Below are 22,950 nucleotides of genomic sequence, written 5' to 3'. Positions count from 1 at the left end.
GTGTTATCACAGGTGCAAAAAGAAAAAAATAATTTCTGCATTGGCACAATCATCGTACCTCTAATCTCAAAGGCACCGTTTTCCAAGATTATCTGCTATAGAGCTAACATAATTTCTTCAGCAATTCTTTGACCTATCTAACAGCATAACAAAAAAAAGCTATCTTACTCTTCTATACTTGGCAAATTACCACAACCACTCAATCTTTTTTTCAATTCCATTTTCTAAAAACTAACCTAAGATGTAAACATTTGTGCAAGAAATTTAGTTCAAAATTAAGTGAATACTAAGAAGCTTTACTGCCCAAGGATTGAGTAACAAATCTTGTTTCATTTTCCTGCAGAAAAATGACACCTTCACCACAGAGTTTAGGATTAAGATCATGCAACCTTCGGAAGGAAGGCAGAAAGCAATCCAAATCTAAAGGGAGAGCTATATTTTTTTGTGGAAATGAATAAGACCTTACATTACATCATCAAAGAATCCAGAAATTTCAAAACACTGAAGATGCTGCACTCCATAAGTTCCTTTCAAAAGCAGCAGTGGAAGTCAAGTAACAGGCTAGAAAGGCAGAGACTATTTAAGAATAACTCCTAAATTACTGACCTCTAACATAAAGTTATAAAAGCTGTTTGCTTCTGTTCTTTACTGTGCAGAATGAAACAATCACTTGGAAAAAAGCTAATACTATCAATAAACTGCATTGGGTATACAGAAGAAATAAAGGCAAGTTTATTAGATTAGCTAAATTCTACTGATATTTATTCTGATATTTCTTGTATAATGTAACACACAGGCAATACTGGCATTGGCCTAAATAAGTTACAGAATTTAAAATGAAGATCCACAAAAAGATGCTGTGCTAATTACAAAAGGGAATCAGCAGTTCAGAAATGGCATAATGTACTAAGTTTTTTAAACTACTATACAGCTTCACAGCCATAAATCTCTCTATACAGAGGTACATAAAAAAAGTTAATCAGCCTAAACACAATACATCCAACTGCCCAAGCAAAGCAGCTCAAATCTCTCTAATCTCTTTAATTCAAGGCCTGAAAACCTTATCTGGTGCATCATCCTATGTACAGTCCACCTGAACTGAAGAGAAGAAAAACTAACACAAACATATAAATTAATGCAAGACTATCTCAAAATTATAGAAAATCACACTGCTAGTACTACTGTAACAAGCAGAAGCTGCTCCAGTAATAGGAAGAACACCAGCTCTTAAGAGAAATGAGGCCCAAGGATCACTGCTGCACTCTTGCAAAAGCTGACCCTCAGCTGCTCGCTCGCACCTCCTTCCACACACCCTCCAACAAACTTCACGGAAGGGGACAGACCAATTTCCACGAAGAGCAGGGGATCTGGAATTTCCTGATCTCTTCCCACCCTGTCAGAGTGTGCCACAGCACAAGGAACACGAAAAGCAAAAAGGGGAAGGCTTTCAGCTGTGTTACAGCTTCACATCTTTAGCCCGCAGCGGGTTTCAGGGCCCTGCTAAGGGCAGCGTCAGTGCCACCCACAGACACTCCCCGTGAGCACAGAGACGGACTGAGAGGCTTCCTCACTGACACTTCACTTGCTGAGCAGCCACAGAGGAGGTTTTGCTCTTCACTTCTGTCTGAGTCAGCTGTAAGACAGTGGTAACAATCAAGTCTGGGTTCAACAACTAAACAGGTTCTTGAGAAGAAACTGTAAAAGTCTCAGACATGAAGAAGAAGCAGAGAGTATCAAGCAGGACTAAGCTTTCGACTAAGGTGCTGTACTTACTTCAAGCTCACATTCAAACAGCCTTCACTGAAAGAACTAGATGGAGTAGTAAGTTACATGTCAAATATTAATCATTTAAGCAATTAGACACAGATTTTTCCAAACATTAACTTTTATTTTGAAAGCGTTTCTAACATAAAATCATATTTAAATCACATGGCACTTTTCTATCTAGCAAAGATGGGGATTAAGATATATACAGTTTATACCATTTGAGGACATTCATACTTTCATCTATTAGAAAAACATGCCTTTTTTCTTCTAAATTAAGCATTAAACTCCGAGATACTTAATCAAGTGTCGAACTGTTTCCAAGAGTTCCATTATGGAGCAAGAAAACATCAAAAGTAAGTTACTGTAAAAGTCACCTAACAAGCTGCTTGGATCAAAAGTAAACAAGTAAATCTTTAAAGTAATTTTATTTGGACAACAAACGAAGCATTCCTGCCTTTTTACACTGAACAAGCCAAGTTTTAGAGTAGTTTTATAAAACCACTCATACCAAATGAAAAACTTAATGTTACTAATAAAAGCACTCTTCCAAGATTTGTCCTTCCAAACTCTTTAACCTTCTCTGTCATTAGGGCTGACTGATAAGCCACCAGCTGTTTTTTTTCTTCTCGGTGCTACAATGCATTCTCTTCCTTTTTAAGGCTAGCATACCCAAGCAACAAACAGCACGACTTTAGCCAGCTGCTAGAATGTCACAAACCTATATATTTAGCTCCCATCTCATTTACTGCCATCCCTCAGCGTCAACCATTTAATGTCCCTTTTGCTCCAGCCTCCTGACATTCCTCACTGAGCTGACAACACTGCGGGCTGGATCAGCAGACACAAGATACAAGAACACACAACAACAAAGCACAGACCTTATCAGTTACCAAAGACAGAAGCCATGCCTCGTCAAACACACTCAAGGAAAAGGGGTTTTGCTTCCCTCCCACCACTTCTGGACTAATTTTTAGTGTTTATAAATTGTGTAGTTGTTTGCATAAATATTACCTTTAGATCGTTAGTGAAATAGCAATTTGTTCTTTTAGTACGTTTTTGCTTTGCCCCTGCTTTGTCAGTATTTTCTGTACATTATAATATAAACTAAAGTCATATTTCCTTTCCATTTAATACTGGTTTTAACATTAAACCTTCTCCTCATGCCACAAGTTAAAAGAGAATTTTAATTGGGTAGTTTCAATTCCACTTCAAATAACTAAAATAATATCCCTCAAAATGATTTTTTTATGCTACATGTTCTGTTCATGTAAAAACACTAATCTAATTACTGTCGTATTTTGGAAATAATTGGATTTTAAATTGCTTAGAATTATCAACATAAGTGAGAAAGCTGTAAAGATAGACAAATTAACAATTTCATGGTTTTAAAATGGGAATCTCCGTTATCATTAGATTCCCATTTGCAATTATTTAAAGGCCCACAGAACAGTTTGGTAGTTCCCTCCTTTAAGTGGTCATAAAACCCTTTAAACAGTAATTGAAAGATTGTTAACAGAAACTCTCTCAGGAAATCAGATCCTGTGAACAATCTAACAGTAGGCATGCTTAAGCGAGATAGTGAATAATCTGTTCCATCCTATTCACTAAGATGAGGTTTTCAGAACAGTGACAAGACATCAGTTTCAATAACACCAGGAGATGAGTAAAAATTGTTCAATTCCATGCTCTACTTGGGAATCGTGACACATTTATCTAGAGAATTAACAAGTTGAGCTGTGTGTAAATCGGTCTCCAAGCCTAACCAAGGATCCAGCAGTGCCCTCTAAGCCTCAGTTTACATCATTAAACTCATATTCCAGTAACAAAGGATCCTCAGGATATACAGTCCAACAACTAATTTCCATAATAATACCTTTTAATTAGATGTGACTACATATGACTTTACCCAAGGCACTTAAAGCTGGCAATTTAGCTGTAGACTACTTCCATTTCTCAGTAATTAGAAGTGAGAAAGACACATTTAAGTTGGAGCACCATTGTAGATAGTGATACTATAGTTAAAAATGCTAAGAAGAAATTGAAATCTTATTTCTAAGAAGAAATGGAATTCTTGTACATAAGGGACATTATTCTCTCTTTCATTTTACCGGATAAATGCAGCTGCTTTTTCTCCTCTCAAAAGGAAAAACTGACTTTGCAGAAACTGGCTTTGAGGTTATACATACTCAGGTTTATGCAAAGAAGAGGTGCTCAGTAACCACTTTATTTTATTAGTTACTGGAGCTTTAGACAAAGTTCTTCATCCCTTTAAGGCAATAGATTTTACGCTGAATTATTCAGTCTTTTATAACTCTATGTTACAAAAATGTATATTTATTTGCCACCTTAGAAGATGGGAAGAGAGGAAACAGAAACTGCACACTTCCAAATCAGAAGACCTCAATGCAGTACTATATAAATAGCAATTACTATTTTTTCCTCCATAATAGCACTCTTTCATAAGCAAAGTTAAAAATAAAGCAGTAAAGCATCTCACCAAGCAACTAAATCCCATGATAAAGATGCATAGTATTGTTTTGTGGTTAAAGATAGGCCTTACCAATTAGAGCTGTGATGAAAGTTTCCATATTCGAGCAATGTACTTTGGGAAAAAATGCATTTTATCAAGCTTCTGGAGTGAGTGAGAAAGTAAGGTATTTAACATTCCTAAACATAAACAAGCTTTTCATTCATGCGACTGATTTTAATTGCTTAATTTAGCTGACTAAATTGTAATTTATAATCAGAGCCAATATTAGATAATTTTTGCTTTGCTCCTTTAACTTTTACACCCATTTGAGAAATGGTAACAACTGCCGTCTCATTCATAGACTAGGAGCTCTCTATTGAAACAAGCTGAATTTTCCCCTTCATAGGGGAAAAGTGAATCAGAATTCTTACCTCATTTAAGACAAATCAAATTCTGAAACACCTATTTCTATCGTTAAATATATTGAAAATACTTCCAGTATTTCACAAACAGAACTACAAAACCTCACTTTCTAAATAAACATCATGCTTAGTCATAGCTTTATACACAGTTTATACTACTTCACATTCATTAGGGGATTTTTTACCAAACTAGGTCTAGAATTTCATTCCATGAAAATACTGAAACACATCAGAGAAAGTAATTTGAAACTGCGCCATCAAAACAAAAGCAATCCCCCTTCCAAAATTTAGAACAAAACCCAATATGATTATCCAACTGGTAGCATTTCTCATTCTACTACAGACCTTACATGATATTCTTTAATCAAGTGTAAAAAACAGTAAGATCAGAAACTGTCACTGCCTATTTGCTTTTGCACAAGTATTTCTTCTAAAAAAAAAAAAAAAGGCTAGATTTCTCAGTGTTAACCATATTTGAAGTGAAAAATTAAACTAGTAATTCCATTCACCTTCTGGAAATGTTACAAAAAGTCTTCTCCATATATTTACAGCTGCCATAATCAGTAAACTTGCAAATTTCACACCTAAATCTGCAGAACAGGTCAGAAACACAGAAGACAGCTCAATATTTCCTTTAGTGTTTAAAGGTCTAATCTGCCTTGTTTGCTCTAAATGACTTCTGCTAAAAGCTCTTAGCAAACCTTAAGTCTGTGTTCTGACTGTAAGAAGACAATACATAAAAAGACAAATGAGTGGAAACTGAAAAGCACCTGAAATATCTTAAAAAGCTCCCAACCTTTTTGGGAGCATTTAAGGGCACAAGCCCCACAACATAAGCACTGTGGAGTTGTGTGATTCAGCCAGCATCCAGCACTAAGAGCAGCAGTATCACAGCCCAGTAATACAGTGACAGCAGCACCTTTGGATATCAAGTCATATCAAATCTATTATCCTAAATATTTACATTGCAACACCACTAAAAGAGGAGCTTTTCAGCAATTGCTACATTCAGGCTTTATTCCTAACTAACTTCTGCCTTTTCCTCTGTGATTTTTAAGTAAGGAGATGGGTACTACCACTTCTTACAGTTCTGTGATGACCAACATCACTGCAGACACTGCAACAGAAGGGGAGCAACCTCGTATTTATCACAGGAGAAACAGCAGAAGAAAGAGTTATATCATAAGGCTCTGAGATGTACTTCAGGCTTGCATGTCAGCCTACCTGTCTGTAGTGACTTAGGATTTAGAGATTTAGATGTTCCAGCCCCATCTATATTACAAAGCCAGAGTTTCACATCTCTCTTGCTTTTAGCTTGCCCTTCAGCTGACTCACAGAAAGAAGCAGCAGTCCTTCACAAAGACTCAAAGGTCATTGTTTACAATTTTTCCAGTCTTAAGGGCAATATTCGCAATTTTGGAAGAAAAAAAGTTGTGCAAAATATTAATGTGGCCAGAATAATTTGAAAAAAATCAAATGACATTGAAGCCCAACATGTACTATTTGAGTACTTGTGTTGAATGAAATCAACTTCGCTTTACTTTTAATGCAAGTGGCATTTAATTTTTTAAAAAACGTAATCAAATTTTCAAGTAAGTTCAAATTATAAAATTAACCAAGCAATTAGGTTAAATATTATGACCCAGACATTTAAGATGTTGATTTGAATAATATATTCATTATCATCAGTACTTAAATACATTAGCAATATAACAATGGGTCATTTCCAGATGGAACAGCAATGTAGAGATACCTATTCAATGCACCATTCACATTTTTAGACCACCTGTACTTCACAGGAAAAAAACCATAATCTGTTACACAGCTGCATATTTAAGACAACTTCAAACCACAATTTAATTGATAATCTTCCCAAAACAAGCAGTATCACTGAGCACAGGGCAGAGCCCTCAGTGTCCTCTCATGCCACAGATCACAACGCTAGCAACTAGAAGGAACTCAAATTTTTGGGTCAGTATGTTCTGAGTGTTTATACACCACACAGCTGAGAGATATTGATCAAGCTTACATCACTACTCTAAAGAGACAGAAACCTTCTGAAAAAGCAGTAATCAACCCAAGCAACTGAAGTGTTGGGTGGATGAATGTACACAATTAGGACAGGTGCGTGAGTTTTCCTGAAGAGAGGAAATGCTATACTACATAATAAGAGAGAACTGAGTGCAAAGAAGGTGTAAAAAGTAACTGGCTGTTCATCAAGCAAAATTACTTCTCTTAGAGTACTAAGTGTATTGGAAAGAAACGTAATTCACTCAGCTTCAAAGTAGTGCAGCAAATTTCAAAAGGAATCAGTGCCTTCACAAAACTCATTATTATAAACTGCTCTTAAAGAAAAAATAAATATATAAAAGCTTAGAACTGTGAATTAATATTATGCCAAGTGACTGAAATTAAACAACAGTGTTCAACTAGTGTTCTTACTAACATTAAAAAACAGCAGAGACTAATTTCATAGATTGAGCAGATCCATACTACAGCTACAGAAACCCAGAATCTCCTATGTAGACATAGCTACTAACACAGCATTTGTGTTTTATTTTAAATCCAACATTCCAAACCAAGGCGTTCTCAAGTAATGAAACAAAACAGAAATGGAAAAAGGAAGTAAATGAAAGGAAAGTTTATTCCCCAAGCTGGATTTGTGTACTATCCTCCCCTCAAGAAAACTTTTATATAAGACAACCAAGTGACCAACATTAATGAGACATGTATGAGGAACAAAAAAAATCTCTGTTCTTTTGAAATATGGAACAAATTCAGATCAGAAATGAATGCTATAGATGCAGCATCTGAAAACTGTTCCTTGACAAGTGATGTACGCTTTTAAACACATTAGTAACTTCAGAAATAGCATAATACCAAAACAGCACACCTGTTTAAAAAAAAACTCAACCATGTTGCTCAATAGGCAACTTATTCATTTTTCTTTCAAATTAATAGGCACCTCCAAGGTTTGTGGGCAGACTTAATCTAGTAAGAAACATTAGACCTTTTCCCACTGAGGGCATGTAAATTGATTTTTACTTAAGCAAATGATTTATGAGAGATACAAAGAAAAGCTAGCATTCTGACTGGAACTCAAAACTATTTTAAATAGCAGTTCTAGATAGGTGCCATCTTATCCCAGCAAAACACAGAGCAAACACAAGTAGCTGAGATTTGCATTTCACTGACCTACCCATATGAAGTTACCAAATTCCTGCTGTCCTGTGCCTGGAAAGCATCAAATTACTTTTGCAAGGGCAACTCCACAAAATTCTGACTATACAAACAGTAATACCTAAACGACAGAGCTGCTAAAAAGGAAGAAATATTTAACATATGTGTCAAAAGCTGACTGACCATTGCAGGGGGAGGGGGTGAAGACAGCATGCTATTATAATCGCCAGGTTAAGTTTCTGAGGGAAATATTACAGCTTAGTGCTATAGTTATCCTTTTGTCAGCTAATCAGAAGGGGCAAAAACATAATCCTCAATAAAGGGTTTTTCTCTCTGTATTTCCTCCTTCCTTAAAACACTGTGCCTCTCAAAGCCCCTATCTTTCAGGAGTTTGTTTCCACTCTCTAAAGCAGAAAGAAGCTCCTGACTTCGAGTAACAAAGTACAACAATTAAGGATTCTGATGTCTAAACAGTAATTTGTAAATTCACCTGTGTGTTTTGAACATAAGCACTACCCTGCTCTGTTAAGTATTGTTTCAGCACTTACTCGTATTTCCATGTTTACTGCAGTCTCCAATCCTAGTTAAAGTACACAGGACATTAATTCACAAAAAACTACCAACAAGTTCAGCAGGCGTACCCAAGAGCACCTCACCTCGCAACAGCAAGCAAAAATACCATGCTGAAGCACATCATCATCTCTGTATAACACCCTTCTTTCCTAAAATAAACATTTCAAACAACATACTGAAAAAAAAAACCAATGTAAAACAAAACAAAATCAGTATGTCACAAATACCTGCCTCACAGCTGACCTCTTATTACTTACATTTGAACCCAGCTCTCCTAGACTTAAGTCTTGCAAGAGCAGAGATTGCCCACTGAAAGCCTGACTGCAGAGAAAACGAGATGAGCTATAATGAAAGGCACTACAGAGCAAAACCAATCACGATGGATGTTGACTGCTAGACCTATGTCAGGAAGTTCCACAGGACACTTCCTTTGCAACCTCAAATTTTGTAATTCCCACAGGTAAACATTTTCAATAAAATTAATTAGAATCGTTTTAGTCATTTCACCCACAGAAAAGTAACAGGTATCTTCACACTATTTAGACTGTTCTTCTAGACTACCATTGTCCTTTAGTACTTAGCTTTCCCATATACACACAGCCCTCTTAATCCATGGTGAAGAAGAGAGGCACCCAAATGTCTAGCAGTGGCTGTTAATGTCCTTACAAGGACCTGTATACCGATTAAAAAAGAAAAAACTTCCACTGCTTGCTGCAGGGAGTGTCACACACATGCTGCACATAAAACTAGGAGTTTAATGTTATGACACTAATTTGAAAACATTACTAATACAAGTATCAACATAAAAACATGGTGTCCTAACAAATATGTTCAGCTCTCCTAGCACTACCAAGTACAACTCATTTCTTCTCCCAGATTTCTAAATTTACCTTGAAATATATTAAGGGCAACATCGCCAAAGCAAATACTACTTACTAAGCTCTTACTTTACCTGTCTTACTTCCACCCTACCTTCCATTTCTTTTTATTTGTACACACAGAAAGACCACAGGATCTGCAAACAGCAAAACCAGCGAGAATAAAATGGGATGAAGAACATTAACAGATAAATGACAAGGCAATCACCTGACTTAATTCCACTAAATTCTTCAAGAGTTTAAGAGGAAAAAAATAATGGAGATATGGACCAAGTTAATTGGTACAGGTGAGCTGCTGCTCAGCTTGCAAGATTAGTGTAAGGGACTAAAGGATAGGATTTTTAATTCCAATGTATTTTAGACTGTCTTTCATCCTTTTGCCTCCATGTACAAATATGCTCTGGAGATTTGACCAGCTAATCTGTGAATAAAATTATGACAACATCCGTCATCCTGCACCAAAAAAACCCAAAACTAAAACACCCACCCAAAAAACAACAAACCCCAAATCCCCCAAACCAGCTATTGAGTGTTTAGCACGGTTCAAAAAAAAAAAAAACAAAAAAAAACAAAAAAAAACTGTCAAGAGGTGATTCAGATGGTGAGTAATGGAAAGATATCTAATAAAACATTAGATAAAAGGCGTAAAAAAATCTTCATACAGATATTAAGGCATTACTCCATTTTAACAGCATCTAAACAAAGGGGCCCTTTCTCAATCCATATCCTTACCATGTGCAACCAGAGCACATAAAGCCTCTCATTAATACATAAAGTTCAAAATCAAAATTAAATTCTTTGTTCCCATTACTTGTATTAAAATGTTTTTCCAATGACCCTACTAAGACTGAAAATTAGTAATCAAACTACTTTAGTTATTTCATATACATTTGTACTTTCAGCAGTAGCTGACCATTTTCCAAATCTTCCTGCAGCCCTGCCATTATTCTGTATTCCAAGTTTATGTACAGAGAGCAGTTATAGTCTCTCCTTCCTTCAAATTGCAAGGGTAAACAAGGCCTAGTCTTTTAGCTTCTTTCCCTGTTTACCACTAGGGAGTGAAAAGCTTAAGTAAAATAATCAGAACAATAAATAAATAAGATGTTATCATTTTCCTAATCCATATTAGGCATGCTATTAAACTCTGATATTACAAATTGAAGAAGGATTTAAACACTTTGTCAGTAAGTTCCCCATAGTAAAACGAGTCCCAGCGTTGATCGTTGTGTTGTACTAATTAAACAGCTTTAACTAAAATGGTCAGAAGTACGCACAAGCTGTTTATCACTGCTGCCCTTTGAGCTGCACTATCCTCTAAGGACACGCTACTTTAGATGCGATAATTACTGACTTCTTACATTTTTACTGAAGAGGCACAGAAGAGTTCCAACAGAGAATTTCACATTAATCAGAAAGAACAGGGCACTTATTATTAATAGAGCCATTATTATAATAGAAAAAAAACCATTTATTCAGTTCAACATTTGTAGGTACTAATTCCAAGAACTGTTTAAATTGATATCAGGCAGAAAGTTTAGTCTCATCTCTCTAGGGAAATTTGAGAAAATTAATCATTTATCTGAAGCATAAGAAATGCTAAAGACTTTTAACTATTCACTCACAAACAATAGCTTATCCTCCATTCTTCTGCTTCTTAAGAGCTCAACAATTTCTCTGATATCTTTTCTTCTTACTTTTTTAAATTCTGATGGAAGTTATTCTTCCATGAACTGGAAATGTCTTCAAACTGTAGCACCAACGACTTACACAAGAGTACAACCATTACTCTTTAGGGAACTCACTTTTAACTTAAGGGCAAAATATGGACAATTAATGAAATTTCACTTCTTGGGTGCCTTCTTTAAAAGTACTCTCTCAAGTTACAGGAGCATAAATACATGGCTCAGAAAAGCTAAAAATCTCAGTTTTAATACTAAAATTTCTATGAAATTTAAACACCTTTCAAGGGTATTAGAAGAAAACAATACAAATAGACCCAATTGCATAACAGTGGCTTCCTATGAAAAAAAATGTGCCACAAAGGGTACCATCCCAGCAGTTACACAATTTATCAGACTGTGACTACATAATGGAAAAAATCTCATTAATACAACACACCAAAGAAAATTAATTCTTGCCTAGCAAGATTTTTGTGTATCTTCCACTTACTAGTACAGAAGCAGAAATTCAGACTCTGCACAGTCAGCATTTAAAAACTACAAGCTGTTTCAGTCAATTTTTTGGCAAGTTGAATCTTGCACTAACTGTGGCCTTCAAATAAATATTACATTAAAAATACTCAATATGCACTGGTACAAAAAAAATTAGGATCCTTCAGGAGATTTTACAGATTTATTTTAACTTTTAAGTTTATAGATTCTTTATTTTGTGTGGACAACCAAAGCAGAGTAAAACAGTAATATCAAAGTGATGCAGGCTAAGAAAATTTACTGTTTCATCTTTTGTGTATGTTTATATATACACATATATAAAGCATGTTTGTTAAAACTTATGGTTTAACTAGACCACTACTTTTATGCATCACAAGAAACTTAGGATTCTGTGCACAAAACGGCACTATAGTACTATGCAGTATTCACCACAGTCAACTAACCAATATCCTCAAAATTCTAAGTCAAAAATATTTACCATAACAAAAGCCTATTAGAATGTCCTAGCATTTTGCTGATTTTTTAATCTCTCTTAGTAAAAATATTATTAAATATACATCAGAAAACCAGTTTCTGATCACTTTTCTCTGAGCAACTTTAGGTTTATACAACTTTATATCTTTGTAATGCATACAAGACAGTCAGTCGGAAGAAAATTATGGCAATAGAAAGAATCAACTAGATTTATCTAAGAAACTCACTCTCATAGTTTATACAGCATGTCTTTCCTATATCTGGTAACAACTAAATTAACTGCTGAATATGAGTAAAAAGTTTCATATACTGCTGTGAAAATTCTCACAGGTAACAATTTCTCTCTTTACACACAAATTTACCTTCACTGGTGAAATTAATACTTATCTGTGAATTTTACACTTTTTTTTTTTTTTTTTTTTAGTAAGCTGGAATCACTGTACTCCAGGCTTTCTGAATGCTGTGCTGGCCTAAATTCAAAGCAGATTACTTAATACCTAACCTGCAGAAAGATTCTGGAAATGGCCTACATACCTAATCACAGCTTTTTATTTGTATGCAGTGGTATATTCTGGTTATTAACCAATTATTAAGGCTGGGCAGATCCCATTCCAAGTAGCAATGAACAAATACAGGAGCACACAGAACCCCCCCAGCCTTGGCTCCCCAGTAAAGCCTGAACTGCCAGGTCCCACTGCAGCAGCAGAAACTTCCCCTTTTCTAGCACACACTTCACATCATCTCACAAGAGCCAAAAGCCTTTTTATTCCAGGTCACATGCACACAAATCACAAGCTTCTCCAACTTCCGAATGCCTAAGGGTTTATTAAAATAAATTAATGACCACTTCAAGGCCGTTCTTCTGAAAGCAAACAAAGAGCTAGCAGTAGCTAGTGAAATCATTTCTTTGTTAGAAACTAGAGACAAACTCTTTCCTGCTCATTTACACTATATATGATAATTAACTGGCAGTGAAGAGCTAAGCTGCTAAACCCTGATTTCTAGAACAGCAGCTTAATAGTTAAGGGAAATCCAACACCTTTTTCTTACTCTCAATCCTCCTACAGCAGGCATCAAGCTCTGTAAAAACTACAACAAATAACTTTGGCAACTCTTCACAAAGGATACATTGTCAAGTTATGAAACCAAGGTTTCAATAAATAAGAAATGTTTTAAAAAGCCACTAGGCAATATAATTCTAAGATATCTGGAGGTATTAAATCCAGAGCTACTTACATGGTTTTGTGGAACAACTGCATAGGACAATTGCTCTCAAAAATCTGAATCTGGTTTTGGTGTAGGGACACATACATACACAGATGTATATAGACACCCACATGTTTAATTTGGAAGAAAAACGCAATACAAGGGGAGAGAGATGTCTTTAGTGCCAGTCAAATTGTTTTAAGACTTTTCCCAGTACAGGTGTTTCAAACTCAAAGCAAAAGAACTACATGAAAACTTGAAAACTGAGAAAAGACATTTGTCTAAGTATTCAGTTCTGAATAAGGACTTGCACTTAATTTTCTTAATGGAGCATGGCACAGTGAGGTTTATTTAGAGGCCTGTATGTTCTAAGCAGCACAGAAATAATAAAACTCCATTTGGAGAGCTTAATCTAATTAAGCATACAAAGAAAAGCCACAGAAATACACAAGTGTTACCTCCATTTTTGCTGTTCTGTACTTTCTTCCACTTTATATCACTTTAATGTGCAAATCCCTTACTTGGACCCTGCACTCCTCTACTGCAACAGAACCTGTAAATTCTATCTGGAAAGAAGAACATGGTTTCTTATTTTGTCCCTGATCAATTGAAAACAGCTGGAGGTAGTTGGGGTAGATAGGTAGATTTTGAAAGGACTGTTCTTCCCAAGTAGTTTTTAGAAACACTTCCGATCAGATGAATTCAAAACATCTAGTTAAATGAAACCATTCTCCTTCAGAATGTGAGTGCACAATGGAACAGAACACCCCACGGAGTGCACAATATTGACAGGCAAGCAAAGAGTTTTGCTTAAGCAGGGTTGGGAAAGAGGAGAGGACAGGACAACCAACCCTGAGATAAAGACACTTCTATAAGCAACAGAACTGGTTACACAGGTATGGGACAAATAGTAATTGAGACTAAGTACAGTCTCCAAAAGGTGTTTAAAGGGCTCCAAAGCATTCTGCAGCTGATGTAGAGACACAGCAAGAAGAAAAAAGCACCATCCCAAGAACTACTTTCCTCCTAAAATTCACTTCACAAGTGTCTCAGGATGGAAAACACTTTGAACAAGATAATTAGGATCTTACATCTCAGGTTTAACAATCCATACTAGTTTGGTATTTAACACAACCTTCCTCCACTCACACTCACTGCAAATCAAGCAAAGTGGAACACACACTGATTCCCTAGTATCCAAAGCAACTCAGCGTGATCCAAGGGTAGCATCACATGAAATTTACATTTAAAGACGACCACAAGGATCAAAAAATTATTTAGGGACTAAAAAGATATACTTACATCTGGATATTCTTTTACAGGCACATATAGTTTCTCTTGTAACTGTACAATAGGTCCCACAGCATCTGGTAATTCTGCACTTCTCTTCTCCGTACTACCATTTAATGTGTCGTTATACATGTCTTTCCGTACTCTGCTAATTTCTGTGGGGGGAAAAACGTATATTAGCCATTAAATACAGTAACAGATTATAATCTAACATGACAATCTCCTCTTTTTATTATTTCCCAAATCTCAATGCCATTTGCTTCCTCTTCTCATGAACATCACAGTAGCTGAAAAACTGCTCTGGTTTTGTCTATTTTCTTCTGCTTTGTTTGGGGGTTTTCAACTGGTTTTGGTTTTTGTTTTTTTTTTTTTTTTAATTGCAGCACCCATCTTTATATGTCTTTCATGTCTGTAAATTTGCTGCCTACTCATCCTGTTTATGGAATTCAGCTATTGAAGTAAAAATTACATGCACCTCCTCAGAACACTTACAAGATTGCTCACATCATTTATAAGGTGCATAAAAACAGTTCTTTTATGTTTTTTTAATAATAAAGCAGCTGGAAAGCCCCCCCCAAAAAATAGAAATCTGTGCCCAACATAAAAAAAAAGAAAAATGCATCTATGTAGTATTTTTGCTAGTTATGGGATTAACTATAGCTTGGAAATTAAATGGAGCATCTTTTATTTATGGGAAATAGGACAACTTAATGATGCAGCTCATGTACACATGGTGTGACAACAAACTGGTAGATATTGTTCGACTGACTACCCCCAAAGAGACAACAAAAATAACAAAGTCAGGTGTGTTATCAGAAACCTGGGCAAGCTCTCTGTGCACCCAGAAGCCCTATTACTTCATGTCAAAGTAATGAAAAACTCCTCAAGAGCACCAAGGAATGCTGAGGGTGAACTTTTCGGTAACTGTTTCTACCATTTGCACCTGTGTTACTCACACCTTGAAGTATTTATTTGGAAGAAGCAGCTTAGTAGTTACAAACAAGGTAGTTAAAAATGGGTAATTTAATTAAAATCTACATTAGTGTCCCTAAGCTATAACAGTCTGAAAATGAGCACAAAACTTCCTGTTGTTTAACCAAAAAAGACATTTCAAAGAAGTTACATTTTACTTCTCTATCTATTGAACATGGTATTTAAATTGCTGCTATAAGAATCAGAAGTTTCACATTTCATAACTTATGGAGTCCCAAATAGTGTAAAAATCTTCTCAATGAGTTTATTTATTTCAGTATCACTGAATAACTACTTAAAATTAATGTACTGACCAAGTTTGAAACCCAAAAACTAACATTTCAACAGGTTTGTTCCCAAAGCATAAGACTGACAACAGCATGGGCTGTAAACAAAGCAATCAGTAAATCCAGTCCTTTACTTAGAATTGCAACAACTGCTTTCAAAACATCCAGAATAAAACATGTAAACAGAAATCTTATGTTTTCATCTAAATACAGGAAGCCACAGAAAGAAGAAGTCACTTGAAACTCTAGCAGCAGACAAGAGATTAATATAACGTCTGTTTCATAATCAGTTTCTTCTCTGGCAAATGATTAATAGCTGAGATTTCACCACCTGAAAAGCTGTGGAGTGGGGGAGAGCATGAGAAAGGAGACATCTCTGAAATGCATATTCAAGAACAAGTTGTTTCTCTGCTGGAAACTGACACAGTCATGTGTACTGTATCATGATGTGGTAGTTAACACCTGTTTACAATGGGGAACAAATTTTGTCACCATATAATCATAATGGAAGGGGAAAAAATCCTCATCTCCTTCTACACAGACAATCTTGGCAATGAGCACAAATTCCTCAGAACTACAAGCAGCATTTATACTGGCTTCAGTATATACAGGAATTCTTTAGCAGAGCTCTTTGAACAAACGCTACTATCTTTTGGCATACTTTGTTCCCATTTCATTCTCTTCTGATTTCCCATTAATTTACACTACACTGAAACAAGCTAGGCACTCTGTAGAAGTACTGAAGCCTAAGTAGTGACATGGCCATTTTTATTTATATTTGGCAGCTACTGAGTAGCCGCACCAAAATTTTCCTTTTAAAATCTCTTTCATGCAGCATACAATCACTAACATTGGACACCATAGTCTTCACAGGACAAAATGAACTTTTACTTTCATCTTTCCTTTGCAAATAATCCTATGACACATTCATGACACTTGAAAGCCAAACATTCATAACACACACAGGTAGTATGAGAGCTGGCCTGAGGACTACCCCTCAATTTCATGTGTGAAACCTATGCCATCTCTCACATCTCAAACTTTATAGAGAATGAAGACATCTACCAACTCAGTGGAGTAGAAAACTCCACTACAGGACCAGACACCAGAACTTGAGTTTTCCTGGCATGTGTAAGTTGGTATTTTCTCTCTCTACATCCAAGCCAGCAGTAATGGTAACAAGCATCAGGCCAGGGACAGTCAACTACAGCAGTCAGCAACATCATCTGCTCCTCAAGTGCTACCGTTTCTTCTGCTTCTTGGAATTTTACCTCCTCTCTTGTCTTAGATACTTCCTCCAAGACCTCAGAAGAAATATTCAGCAGCAACAGATGAAATAACAGGCACGTATTCCCAGTTTTCTTTAACTGCTGATCCAGTCTCCAAACGCCACTTCTGCACAACACATTATCTATGAAACTCTCCACTTCTCTTCAATTTTACTGAACTGAAGGACTACTGCTTAAATGATAAAATAGTTAGATCAAATCTCTAGGTCAACCACTGTCTCTTAATCCTAACTATAGATGGAGTACAACCTATTTTCTTTCCTAAGGTACTAGTGCAGCTGACCACAAGCATTCTCTCAAATTCACAATTCATTAACTTATCTGTTTGATATGCCTCCTGGTTTTTTTTTTTTTTTTCATGACTAACAGTTTTCTCATACCTGCCTCTTGTTTAATCACACCTAGACTCCATACAAAGTATTGAATTTTGATGACATAACCTCTCCTTTTATGGTCTCCATCACACCCAATTCAAGATTCCAGTCTCTTGAGTATCTTTCAACTTTGCCACTCACTTTAGGCAGTTATGTGTATTGACACAATTATGTGGTACTGTACTTTCAGCACTTCCCTCAAGTTTACCAGGAGTTAGTAAGATTTCAGAAAGTATCACCAGCAGCACATTAGAGGAGATAAAAGCTCTGCTTTCTCAAGCTGCAGCAAGTACCATTTTATTCTGTTCTGAAATACATTAAAATACCTAAAAATCTTAGGAGCAGTGCTGAAGTAGGAAGGTCAAATCCTCCAAGCACACCTTTTTATTTTTAGCATTGAAATCACATATGAAAAAAAAAAAAAACAAGGAAACAGTCTTTTATTTAGACTTATTTCACATTTCTGACATGTTACCAAGTAGGTCTTCTCTTGCCCAAAAGCTTCTTTGGTATGTCTCTCATGATATCACACTTTTCAAGTTCATTTATAAAGTTTTAGCTCCTTCACATTTACAATTCTTTAGATTCTTCCCTCTCACAGAAAGCCAACAGATTCAAAAATAAGGAAAGCTTTACTTTCCAAGCGAAGATCTAAGTACAATTCAAGTACTTCACCTCTGTCTTAATGCTGCAGTGGTAATTGCATTGTATAACACTCTAGAGATTTAACAGAGTGTTAGTAAGGAGAGATACTTATAACAGTAGATATGACTGAAAAAAAACCCCAAAGGCATACAGCAGCTTCCCCATATCTCTAAAACCTGTGAGTTCTGCCAATGCATTAATAGGTTTAAAGGATATACATTCCCATCTCTACTGTAGGCAAAAGCAGAAACTCAAAGAACTTCAAAACCCACAATATTCACCTGTAACAATACCCTGGTCTATACATTCAAAGTAATAAGTTTAGCAGTAAATGACAAATTTGTCTTGTTCACAACAGGGTAGTGGAGAAATAAATTTAAAAGAAGAAACAAACTGGTTTCAGTATCTTTATCTTGTTCCACCTTAATTCAGCATGACCTAGTTAGCCATGGTAGCACTGACATGCATTCTGGTCCAGAGGACATGTTTCTTCCTCTGTCCCTGAAACTATACAAGTAACATAATCTTTTGTTTCCTTTGTCTACAGAGCACATTTTTCAATCTCTCTAATACCTGTCTAAGATATGTTTTGAAGCAGGATATAGTGTTTATACTGTGTACTGTTTATACTGTCATCAGGTATGTACTGTTTTGATTTCTTCATTAAACTTAGAGTATTGTTCCCCCTGGAATGCACAAAGACCAGTGTTCATGTGGGTGTTTGTCATCACATTAGACACCATCAAGAAGTTACTTATTTTCAGCTGTCAATTATTCCTTCAGAGGAAGTGAGACTCTGCACGTGTTTAAGACTGATGGGTTGCAACATAAAATGGGTTTACATAAACCATTCTGCAAGAATATTCAAAGTAGGAAATCACTGAAAAGATTCAAATCCTTCCTGTCCCACCACTTTGCAAACCCCTTTCATCACCAGCAGCCACAGCTTTACTATTTCTCACCATGAAAGCTTCTTCTACATTAAAAAGTTTTATCTTTTGGAAGAGCAGCAGACTTACTGTTTTTAAATTGATGCACTCCTCACAGTGGTTTAAGCTAGAACTAAGAATTTGAAGAACTAAAATAAGACTAAGACCATGTTAAGTCATGAACACACACAGAATTTTATTTTTGAAACTAACAGAAGAGCACCTTAACTATCATTCCTTGTTTTTACAATACACAGCAAGTGGGGCTGGAACAATCCAATAGTCAAAATCAGCAAGAGATGCAGAATTAATCAAAATACTAATCACCTTCTAACACCAGCAGGCATGCTTCCCTAACCAAGTGAAGCACCAGGCTTTCAAAGATTCTCAGGCACAAGCTAGTCTCCATATGAAAAAATAATAAAGTTAGGAGCAAATGTTTAAAGTTAAAAGTTTTAGAGTTATGGTAAGAATAACAGCTATGTTCATATAGCTAAAAATCTACATGGTACTTGGATCTCACTGATGCATAAATCATCAGTTTCAGTTTTCTACTTTCTCAGAGAAATCAAGTTATGCCCAAAATAACAACGACATCAAAATTTTTACATGCAGCTTAATTTTATGTATTTTGACAGGCAAAAATAATTCTTATTTTTTTTTCTTACAGAATATGACACTAAACTGAAGCACAAATAATGTCTTCATATTTCCAAAATAGCTTTTTGCAAAAAGTGAAGAACTCTAATAACTATCAATCAGAGACCACTTTTAGTGAGTCCACTCAAATGTACATGATTAGCAGGCATTGCATTGAGGGGAAAAGTGAGGAACTGAGTCAAGCACCTTCTCATTCCTTACTAATATGCAGTGTAGTTTTTTTTTAACGCAGCAAAATGTGTGCCATAAGTGAATGTTTTTACAAAGCGTTTTTATTGCATACAACTGCTGCTAGGTCATCACTTAAGGCATTTTAGAGTAACTTCTAAGCAACAAAATATTTTTTCCATTTTCTTTGCTATCAGGTAAGTCCCTAAACTAGAAAAAAAAAAAGGTTACAGACACTAAAATAACAGACATAAAATTACCACTTCATAGGATCCAAATGCACTCAATGCAGATCCACAACTTACACATGCAGGCAATCAATCCCATGTGCCATTAAAGCATTATCCATTAATCAGACAACTGCAACTAGATACCAGTTAGTTTTATCTAATGCACAATGTGTCAAACAGCATCCAATAATATTGCAAAAAATATGGAAAATATAACTAATAATGGAGAGGAGGAAGTAGAGAAAGTAGAAAACTCTTATATTCTGCTCTTACTTAAAATCTCTGAAGACCAGTGAATCATCTCTCTTGAAAGTGTTCTAAAGACTAACACAGTGCATGTACTCAAACTACAAGTAGCATGCTGAGTTCATCCCCTGCACAAAAAGAATCTTGCTGACACAGCATGTACCAAATCTAAATACAACTTTTATTGTAAAAAAATTAAAAGAAAAACCAAAGTGACATCACACTATTAATCCACTAGATCAACAGACACCTAAGTCTCTCAGAAGAAATGCAAAAGCATGTTGAAGTATTCGACACCACCACTGAGATTATGGCATACAAGTCATTCAAGACTATCACCAAAAAAAGAGTGTTTGCATTTCAAATTTCAATGAAATTTAAATCTTTTAATGCTTTGGAAAAATTATAGGTACTTCTCTTTTGCTCCTCAATCTAGCAGTACGCTTTCAATGATTAAACTGTCAGTCCAATGATAAGTGGGCAGCACTTCCAGCAATTTGTCAGCAGTCTTGGTGTCAAAATTCAATCACTTCTTTTTGCAAGAAGAGCCTGCAAAACTCCTTTTGTGGGCTGTTGTAAGGTTTCTATCAAAGTGACTTCAAAAACAAATAGAGCATACTCATCTGTTCTCTTTGTGTAAATGTCAACAGAAAGCTTTAAAGTGCTTTATTATCTGTAGAACATTGCAACTCACATGTTTTCTAATCTAGCAGCTTTAGTATGCTTACTTGGCAAAGAAATAGCTGGTTTTATTCATTGCAATTTTAACAGTCTTCACTGTTAACACCAGTGCTGTTTGCTACTACTGCTGATGCTGCAGAAATAGCAATGCTAGGAAAAAACCAAGTCATTTTTAATATTGTGCCTCATGGACTTGTACCCCGCATGCATCATCAGTACACGATCTAAAATGCTGGCAAGCATTTACACTCCCCACTCCTGATATTAAAGCAGTGAAATGCCTGAGCATCAGGCAAACACAGTTCATAGCATCTGTCCCTCTGAGACCAACACAGAGTTCAAAAAAAAAAAGACTTGGGATCAAGCAAAGCTGATAAAACAGACTACTTACAAATTTTCAATTTTGGTCCAAAGTATGACACTGAACATAATAAACTGGTGTTTTTAAAATAGTCATGCATTTGTTTCCACTCACTAAAACTTGCATTTAAGTTATTTAACATTATGGGATGTCAGAAAGGCCAGAGCAGGTCAGAAAAAGTCCATCAATCCAGCATTACAGCTGCCAGCGGCAATCTGCATTTGCTTAAAAGAATAATATAAAGAAAATTAAATATACTCTCCTCATTTTCTTGGTAAGCTCCAAAAGCTGTACATTTGAGATGGAGTTCTTGTATTTGTCTCATCATACCCCAGCACAATGCTCCAAAAATCTAAATATCTTTAACATAAAAATCAGTTTATAAGTTCCCAAGAGGATACTTTAAAGAACTTTTCAGCAGTCTACTTGGCATATTCAACTAACATAATACAGCAACTGTCATACACTATCCATCCACACCCAAATGAGCAGCACTGGAAAATGGAAAGTTCTTTGAGGTGAGTAATTAGCTGATGGAGAGAAAACAGTAAAGCCAAAGTCCCTCAGCAGAGCATGACTGCTGAAGCAGATTTGGAGGCTCATATTTGCATTATGTTTAAATATAACCCTCTCAAAAATCTACTCTACCTCCCTTTAGCAGCAAGTTACTCCTAAATGCTTACAGAATAACAAATCAATTAGGTTGGAATTAGAATCAATTAGGTTGGAAAAGCTCTCTGAGATCCAGTCTAATCTGTGACCAAACACACCAACATATCAACTAGATCACAGCATTAAATGCCATGTCCAGTCTTTCCTTAAACTATGTCCTCCCGTCCTGCCTCTGGCTGCCTGGGAGAAGAGGCCAAGCCCACCTGGCCACATCCTCCTTTCAGGGAGCTGTAGACAGTGACAAGGTCTCCCTGAGCCTCCTTTTCTCCAGGCTGAACACCCCCAGCTCCCCTCAGCTGATCCTCCTCTGGAGAACTGCTCCAGACCCCTCACACCAGCTCTGCTGCCCTCTGGACTCACTCCAGCTCCTCCCGCTCTTCCTTAGCTACAGGCAGCACAGCTAAAGGTACACGAACCTTCTGGAGCTATTCTAAGTTCTTGTCTGTTTGTTTTCCTTTCCATACCCAGCAGCATCAACCAAATGTTTGCCAGGTAACCGTAATTATAAACAACTTGAATGTCTTAAATGTGGGAGAATCTGCAGTAATACTACTCTGTGGGAACTACTAATCACCAGAAAGATTAAAGAAAGGAGCCATTTATGAGATTTAAACAACAGTCTTAACTTGGTGCACTTTAAAAACATCAGCTTGACAGTATCAGCTTGGACAGAACTTCCACGGTTTTAGTTCCTCAGGTGGGTATTTTCTACAAAAAACATGTTATCTCAGTTTACTGCCTTCTTTTTGAAATTGATCTTTGTGAGCAATGTAGATTGACTGGCCTGCAATGGACCTTCTCTACCCACACACAATCCCATGCTCCCTTCACACCAGAATCACTGCTGTCCACTTTCCACAGGCATCTTCTGCATTTGAAATAGTGTATTTACATTCAACAACTATGAAGTTGTGCAACAGGAAGCTCTCCAGTAAAGACAGATCATTCTCTAAAAACGTATGCTGAGCACTTCAGAACAGAACAGCCTAATTAATACCAGAATCA

The 22,950-nt window shown here is 36.2% G+C and overlaps 1 protein-coding gene across 10 annotated transcripts in view; it reads right to left on the bottom strand.

Annotated features, from left to right (window-relative positions):
- QKI (QKI, KH domain containing RNA binding) overlaps positions 1-22,950 on the bottom strand; it is a 171,468-nt gene that overhangs the window by 120,250 nt on the left and 28,268 nt on the right. For all 10 annotated transcript variants that reach the window (XM_074537362.1, XM_074537363.1, XM_074537364.1 and 7 more), the window contains exon 2: positions 14,444-14,586. In XM_074537362.1, the coding sequence (XP_074393463.1) occupies positions 14,444-14,586 (143 nt within the window). The remainder of the gene's footprint in view (positions 1-14,443; positions 14,587-22,950) is intronic.

This window comes from Zonotrichia albicollis, chromosome 3 (genome assembly GCF_047830755.1).
Source record: "Zonotrichia albicollis isolate bZonAlb1 chromosome 3, bZonAlb1.hap1, whole genome shotgun sequence".
Lineage (NCBI taxonomy): Eukaryota > Metazoa > Chordata > Aves > Passeriformes > Passerellidae > Zonotrichia > Zonotrichia albicollis.
This window is presented reverse-complemented; position numbering and strand designations above follow the sequence as displayed.